The sequence below is a fragment of the Kryptolebias marmoratus genome, linkage group LG13, assembly GCF_001649575.2.
Source record: "Kryptolebias marmoratus isolate JLee-2015 linkage group LG13, ASM164957v2, whole genome shotgun sequence".
Lineage (NCBI taxonomy): Eukaryota > Metazoa > Chordata > Actinopteri > Cyprinodontiformes > Rivulidae > Kryptolebias > Kryptolebias marmoratus.
Window position 1 is genome coordinate 295,070 of NC_051442.1, and position 8,193 is coordinate 303,262.

The 8,193-nt window shown below is 48.2% G+C and overlaps 2 protein-coding genes across 2 annotated transcripts in view; one reads left to right on the forward strand and one right to left on the reverse strand.

The window, feature by feature from the left end:
- Positions 1-2,156, reverse strand: part of LOC108251772 (neuronal acetylcholine receptor subunit alpha-9) — a 14,097-nt gene extending 11,941 nt beyond the window's left edge. The window contains exon 1 of the mRNA XM_017442191.3: positions 1,397-2,156. Within this exon, the coding sequence (XP_017297680.1) occupies positions 1,397-1,448 (52 nt within the window). The 5' untranslated portion in view covers positions 1,449-2,156. The remainder of the gene's footprint in view (positions 1-1,396) is intronic.
- A 1,259-nt stretch (positions 2,157-3,415) lies between these two features.
- LOC108251768 (E3 ubiquitin-protein ligase Siah2-like) lies at positions 3,416-8,187 on the forward strand. Its single transcript, XM_025003144.2, has 3 exons — positions 3,416-3,704; positions 3,786-4,035; positions 7,065-8,187. The coding sequence occupies exons 1-3, from the start codon at positions 3,502-3,504 to the stop codon at positions 7,332-7,334; spliced, it is 723 nt and encodes a 240-aa protein (XP_024858912.1). The 5' UTR covers positions 3,416-3,501; the 3' UTR covers positions 7,335-8,187.
- The last annotated feature ends 6 nt before the right edge of the window (positions 8,188-8,193 follow it).

The window sequence follows — 8,193 nt, forward strand, 5'->3', positions numbered from 1 at the left end:
GAGGAAGAGGAAGAGGTGAAGGAGGAGGAGGAGGAGGAGGAGGAGGAGGAGGAGGGGGGGGATCTGTAAAATCCTCCTGATAGAACTGAAGTCTGTGATGTTCATCTTTTTACTTTTAAAATATTTTAAAGAGTCCTGGTTCCACATGGTGACCACAAGAACCAAGGAAAGAAGTTCTGTTCCTCTCTAGAACCTCCTGGAAGCTACAAGGAACCCCAGAAGAACCAAGACAGACCTTAGAGGAACCCTGGAGTCTGAAATATTTAATTAATAAATTAATATTCTTTCTGACGAAGACACCTGTCAATCATCAGGGTTATAAAGTCCTGAAAGGCTGAAAGGAACCTTTACAGAACCACAGTGACCTTTACAGAACCACAGGAACCTTTATAGAACCACAGGAACCTTTACAGAACCACAGGAACCTTTATAGAACCACAGGAACCTTTATAGAACCACAGGAACCTTTACAGAACCACAGGAACCTTTACAGAACCACAGTGACCTTTACAGAACCACAGGAACTTTTACAGAACCACAGGAACCTTTACAGAACCACAGGAACCTTTACAGAACCATCCAACGTGCCAGAAGAACCAAGTCAAAGTTCTACCTGAAACTCCTCTCTTTACCTGCTGACAGGTCCGAGGAACCGGACCTGAGTTCTGACAGGACAGATCTGAAAGGTTCCATCAGAACCTGTGGGACTGACTGGACCGAGGCGATCTGCTGCAGAACCATCTGTTTCTGCAGAACCGAGCTGCAGCTGAATCAAGTTCGTCTTCACGGTTCTGGTCCAGAGTTGGGATGAAGCTCAGGAGTCAGCATTTTATCCAACAGAACACGTGTTTCGGTTCTGAGAGGAATCGTTTCATCCCCAGCAGCCGGACAGAAACTTCCGTTAGAACCTGACAGAACCTGACAGAACCTTATTCTTCCACCTCTGTTTATAAACCACAAATAAAGATTTAATCAATAATAAAATTTCTTTTAATGAATCTGAAAAGTTTGTATTTATTTATTTTTACTGATAAAAACTCATTTTATTTGGTTCAATCAGGAAGTGAAACGTTTTATTTTATTAGCAGATCAAGCATCAACAGTTATAAATAAAGTCTTCATTTATTGGAAGTTAGGAAACATTTTAATTCATAAATTATTTCAAAGTAACTTAAATCTTTTATTGTTCATAAATGTTGCTGCTAATAACACAGAACCTTTTAGAACCCGTCAGGTTCCTCTTCAGTTTATTATTTTACATCTGATAATAAAACTGTAACTTTATCAGTAAATAAATTAAACCTGATTAACCCGACTCCCCGGAGCGTCTCTGAGCTGATGAAGAGGAGCAGAAGGTTTTTACCTGGGACGATGAAGAGGAGCAGAAGGTTTTTACCTGGGACGATGAAGAGGAGCAGCAGGAGCTCGGAGCTGCAGACGATCTTCATCCTGATCAGTTATTGATCCGATCGATGGGATCAAACCTCCGGCTGCAGCTGAGAACAGAGGATGGAGCAGACTGAGGGATGAAGAGGAGAAGGAGGAGGAGGAGGGTGGCTGCTGTATGAGGGGCGGTCAGTGCCGTTCAGACTGAGCTCCTCACATGGCTGTGGGCGGAGCAGCGTTCAGCTGCAGGGCAGGGAATCAAACCCCCGACCCTTTCACGTCCCTGCCTCAGGGCCAAGCCGCCGGTCATCGGTGCCAACATGAACTCTGACTATGATCTGATGACGCCATGAGGCCGTCTGACGGTCAGAACTCCAGCCGGACCTCTGAGGTCCACAGACCAGCTCCAGAACCGGATGGGTGAATGGATGTTTGTCTTGTTTGTCTCCAGGTGTCCCTGTGACAGACTGGAGACCTGTCCACATGTCCCCCGTCTCTCTCACAGTGATGCTGGAGACACCAGCTCGCTGTGACCCGGAGACGAGCAGGTAAAGGTGGACGGATGAAACTGAAAGATTCTTATTTGTTATTTTATTTTTCTGTCTGATGTTCTCCGGTTCTTCAGCTGCTGGAAACGTCTGAAATGTTCCTCAGCTGCAACAAACGGAGGACGGAATCAGAAAGTAAGTTTGAGAAGTGACCAGAGGTCAGTAAGAAAAGATTAAAGGATTAAGAAGAATTCAATTATCTGAGGTCAAAGGTCTAACTAATCCCTTTGATTTATTTCACAGAATTTAATTTTCCTCTTTTTTATTTTCTGTTTCTGAGTCACAAACATGAAACATATATTTATTAGTTTTATCTGTTTGTCTGAGGTTCTGTCGCAGCAGAACCCGGCTCCAGCTCAGGTTCTCTTCTTCACGCCATCTGGAGGTTAATTGATGCGAGCCCCAGCAGGCAGGCCGGGAGCCAAACCAGATCGAGCCGAACAACAGAACCTGGAGACGGAGCCAGAGTTGAACAAAGCAGAGCGATGGAGGGAGGTGAAGTTCCTCCTCCACCCTGCAGACGGCTCGCTGCTGCCATTACTGCAGCAAAGATGGCTGCAGAGCAGACTGATCCCAGGTCTGATTTACACTTCATGAAGAAATCTGGATCTGGGGTCTGAGGAGGACCAGCTGGAGGTGTTTCCTTTTATTCCTCTGAGAGCTGAACGAGGCAGAGGAGTCTTCTTCTTCCTCATGCTTGAAACTTTAAATCATCCTGATCAAGATGTTTTCTCTTCTTATAATGAAATAATTCCTTCAAATGAGTCTGACGGGATGAAAAACCAACTGGCATCACAGTTTCCTGCCTGGCAGCTGTTCCAGATGTTTAATCATGATTATCAGCCCAGGTGTGCTGTCAGCCTCAGTCCACCAGGTGGCGCCACAGGGCTTCAGATGAACAGCTCCAGATTAGTTTCATTCAAAATCTTTTCAAATCTTTATTTTTTCTAAAATTACAAAACATGTTCAGAGGGAAAAAATGAGCCACATTTTCTTTTATTTCAGCAGAGCTATAAACTGATCCTCTTCCTGTTGTCAGATTATTTTAAAGCTGTGAATAAATGTGAGAATTATTTTATTACAAACATTACAAAATAAACTGTTTTGTATATTTCATAATCTCTCTGATAAAAAACAGATTTTTAAAAAATGTAAAAATTTGTTTAAGAAATATATTTTTTGTTTGTTTTGTAGTTTTTTATCTGTTTCTTATGTGTTATTATTTCAAACTGCGTATTATTATTTGTTTTTTTATTATTTTTTTGTTATGTTTTATGTCAAAAATGTTGATTATTTATGAAAACTTTACATTTAGTCACTGCAGTGTCTCATAAAACATGCTTAAATCAAGTATTTGTTTATTTAAAGCTAAAGAAATAATTATATAATTGCTGTTTCAACTATTATGTAACGACACGCCCCCCGCCCCTGATTGGCTGGCAGGCCTGTCACTCAGAGCTCAGGCAGCCAATAGCAGCGCGCCGTTTGCGAAACTAACTAATACAAACCAGCAGCCGCCATGTTGTGTCCGCGCGGCCCCGGAGGGACGTCCGGTTGTAAATAGTAAATGACTGTACCGCCCGCTGGGCCGTTCACACAAACCGGACCGCAGCTGGGAGCTATGAGCCGTCCGTCCTCTGCCGGAGCCGGAGGTGGAGGACTCGGGGGCGGCAAAGCGGGCGGAGGAAAGCACGGAGGACCGGGAGGAGCCACTTCTGCCGCCGCCGCCGCGGCCGCGGCCGCCGGCGTCGGTACCGTCGCCGGCTCGGGGTCCGCCGCCGCGGGCCCGCCCCCCCCCCGCCCCCCCCCCCCCCCCCCCCGCGCCGCCCNCGGTACCGTCGCCGGCTCGGGTTCCGCCGCCGTGTGCCTGCCGTCCGCCGGCCTCCCCGGGCAGCCCGCGGAGCTCACGGCTCTGTTCGAGTGCCCGGTGTGCTTCGACTACGTGCTGCCGCCCATCCTGCAGTGCCAGGCGGGTCACCTGGTCTGCAACCCGTGCCGCCAGAAGCTGAGCTGCTGCCCGACCTGCCGCGGCCCGCTCAGCCCCAGCATCCGGAACCTGGCCATGGAGAAGGTGGCGTCCGCGCTGCCCTTCCCCTGCAAGGTAAGCGGCTCCGGGACCGGCTCTGTCCGGGACACCGCCGCTCCGCTTCGCACGCGACTTCCCCGTGTGTGCGCCAGTGTCTGCTGACGTCATACGGACTCCTGCCGAACCAAAACAAACCGGGAGTTCGGGTTCGAACCAGTGCTGGTTCCGAAATCCAGTCTGACAGTTAGAAACCGGTGGACCTGAACAAAAATCATCAGAATATTCTGGGTTTTTTTAAGTTTATTTCCCTTTTTCCTACAGAGATCTGTGATCAAAGAGTCTGGGTGATAGTTACCTGAACACGCACACACACACACACACACACACCACAGGTAGGACCACGTGGTGCGTTTACTGTCTGCAGGAAACCTGTTGGTTCTGCTGGTCCTGGTTCTGTTACACACATTAAAGTTGAATTGGACCTGAATGAAAGCTGAGTCGTGACCTCTGACCCCGGGGAACATCAGAGCTGATCTGAGGTCAGGTTCTGTCTTCACGGACCTCTGAGGTTCTGATTAAAGATGAACAGGGCCTCGCTGACAGGTGACACCTGGAAGTGTCAGGTGACCCGTCTCAGAACCAGAACCAGTAAAGTCACCTGAGATCAGGACTTAGTTTCATCCAACACTTTACATTCCGTCCACCCGGTCCGCAGAACCTCGGTTCTGTTTGTATTTTAGTGTAAATCCTGTCATTAACTGTTTGTTTGGGTTCTAACGTCAGAGAGCAGCTCACAGGATGTTCTGCTGCGGTACAGAACCGGTCATGGTTCTGACAGACGGATCAAAATGTCTCCTCTGAGAGAAACTTTCAAAATAAAACGACAGAGACTTCAGAGGAAACAGTCTCTGTGGACTCAGAGTGGAACTGATGAAGACCTGCTGCTCTTCTGCCTCCTTTCCACTTCAAACAACTCTGCGGGCACACACACCCACACGCACACACACCCACACACACCGTCTCTCACACACACACACACACGCTCACAGACACACTCACTTCCTGCGGCTGGTTTCTGGGTGGGTTTTGCTCTGAAGCTGCAGCAGGATGGTTTGGGTCCTGGTTCTGGAGGCGGTTCTGGTTCTGTCTTCAGGCTGGAACATCAGCGGCGCTATTCTTTGTTTCTGAGGGCGGTGGGAGAGTGGTAGTAGCTGAGAGTGCTGCTTTGAGCTGAACGCACCGGTCTCCTTCAGCCGGGGGCTGGATCTGTGGATTCTGTTTGTGTTCTCTGGTTTTTAAATTTATTATTTGTTGTTTTTGTTGCTGTCGGTGAAACAGACAGAGTGGGACAGATGCTGAGGGGGGAGGAGGGGGAGGCTGAGCCTTTTCTCTCAGGTTTCATTTCCCCGCCCCCACAGAGAGTGTGTGTGTGAGCGCTCTGCTGCTGTTGAATCAGACGAGCAGCTCACGGTGTGTGTGTGTGTGTGTGGTGGTTCTGCCTGGTTTCGGTTCTTCGTTGTTGTTTTTTTCACCACAGAAGAAGAAAAGCGTCTGTTTTTCTTCTTCTGCTGTTGCTGCTGCTGCAGTCCCATCGAGGCGTTGGAGCGTCACTGAGCCGGTACGTTCCTCGGATTATCGACTCGTTATTGATCGTTTCATCAGCTGGTTGAGGGACAGATGTTTGTTTGGTTGCTGGAGCTTTTGTGTCTCTGTTGAAGGTGATTGATTAATCACCTCCTGCTGATTGATTGATTGATTGATTATCAGCAGGATGAACTGATTAGTTGACTCTGTCGATCATCTTTAACAACAGATTCATTTAAACTCTGCGTCTAATCAGCTGGTTATTTATTCACTGATCAGCTGATCAATCAGGCCTCTGATGAATAATAATCCTGAAGGAACAGCAGAACAACCAGAACCAGACGTTTGGACGGTTCAGGTTCTTCATCAGTTTGATTAACGATGGTAATAATCAGCAGCCGTTCTGTCCTGACCTCTGATCAGCTGACTCCTCGTTTAGCTGCAGGTCCAACCTGAGCTGGACCGGAGCGCCTCACACATCTGGGAACATGTGGCGTTCAGGTGCTGAGGTCCTGAAGGTCCAAACTGACGGCCGCTGGCCTCAGACACCTCAGGGGTTGTAGGTGTAAACACGGTGGGAGTCATGTGATGGTTCTGGTCCGACCCGCAGCTACTGAGCGCGTGCAGATGGACTGTCTGTCTCTGGACGGAGAGCCGCGGGGGACAAAAAGCTCCCAGCAGTCTGAGCTGTGAAAGATGCTGTTTGACTTTTAGCCCTTTCAGATCCAAGCCGAGCCAGAACCACAGAACCAGGCTGCAGCTGCAGGTCAGGTTACTGGAAACGGACCTGGACTTTCTGTCCAGGGTTCATGTCTCGTCTGAAAGGGTTCTTTAAGGTCTTAGGACTGATGAAGACTTACGAGTCATTCTGTTTTATTGAAGAACCAAAAGGTTAGTTTTCTGTTTCTTCTCCCAGAGAACGGTTCCTGGTAGACCAGGAACCGTTCTGAACCAGGAACCGTTCTGAACCAAGAACCGTTCTGAACCAGGAGCCGTTCTGAACCAGGAACCGTTCTGAACCAGGAACCGTTCTGAACCAAGAACCGTTCTGAACCTGTTCCTCGGTTAGAGATGTCAGGAAGTGGAGCTGAGGGTAGAAACAGTTTCAGTTGGAGAACATCGATCCAGATTGATCTGAAAGGTCAGGAGATATCTAACAGAAAAGTTTAATTCAAACTGAAGCTTCCTGTAGATTCTGGGTTCAGTTTGTTCTTTAATCTGAGGTTAATCAGCTGTTTGAGGTTTAATCTGAGGTTTAATCTGAGGTTTAATCTGAGGTGTTCAGGCTGATCATTGTTTCAGGGCTGCAGCTGCTGATTGTTTCCTGATGGGTTTAAATTATTTTAAAATGTCAGAATAAAAACTGCTTCACAGTGAAGACAGGTGTTAGATTTTCTCTGAAACATTTAAACTCTTTGATAATTCAGGGTAAGTAATTCTAGGTTAACTTGACTCTGAATTAACCTGAATTAACCTGAATTAACCTGGATTAACCTGGCGGTTTGGGCTGGTCGTTGCAGCTGCGGCGTGCCTCCATGTTGTGTCCGGCGTCCTGCCTGCCCCTCCTCAGGGAGCTGGCTCAGTGGCGCTGCCTGCTGGGTTGGCACCGCCCCCACGGAGTCGGGTCATCGAGCGGCGCCGGCGTAACGGCTAACAGCGGCCAGCAGCAGGGGTCAGAGGTCAGGGACAGAGCCCAGCGACCTGTCGGACGCACCAAACCTGTGCCGGGCAGCCAGGTGAGTCCTGGACTAACGCGGCCAGGTGAGTCCTGGACTAAGGCGGCCAGGTGAGACCTGCTGCTGGTTCCTGGTTCTGAGAGAGCGACACCAAGAAGAAGAGAAAGTCCTGATTTAATTAATCTGAAACCAGAATTAATTTAAAATTATTTCTTCTGAACCTTCGGACATCTTTGCCTCTGAAAGAAGCAGCTGAACAAACAGAACCTAAAAAACAACTAAACTTTGGCTGTAGCAGCTGCTGCTGCATCTTCATGTCCTTCTTGGTGATTGGTTGAGTGTTCAGGCCCGTCTGATGACTGATTTTATTCAGCCCATTACTCCTTCTGTCTCTAGTAATTAATAATATTATGCTCAAAATGTGACATCATGGTTGTGTACATGGGGGTGGGCGGGGCTTATATCTCCTCATCGTTAGTGAGCAGACTCTGGTTCCAAAACTACAACCTATCAGCTCCAGCCGACCTGGTTCTGTTGGGTTCGGTCTGCTGACTCTGACTTCCTGACGGGTCTCATCCGGACCTGATGGAGGCCCGGGTGGAGGGTGGTGTCTCCTTACCTCCGGCCCATTACCCAGCCGACCCGGCTTCAGTCTCAGACCTTTTAATCCTGATTGGTATCGACCCGCTCCGAGTTCTTAATGCATCAGAGACGCGTTCTATTCACCGCTCCTCCTGGAAACTGAAATCTGAAATCTGAGCCGGCAGATGTTCACCATCTGGCTGCTGTGTGGGTGTGTGTGTGTGTGTGAACTGAGAGGGAAACAACTTGAATACATCATGTGGAACAACATCAGATATTTGAAAAAACAAATTTTTACTGTTTTATTCCATCTCTGATCGAGACGGGAAGCTAAAGTTTATTAGAGGTGAGCTGGTTGGAGAGAAGCAGGGAGAACATGTCAGGGAGAACA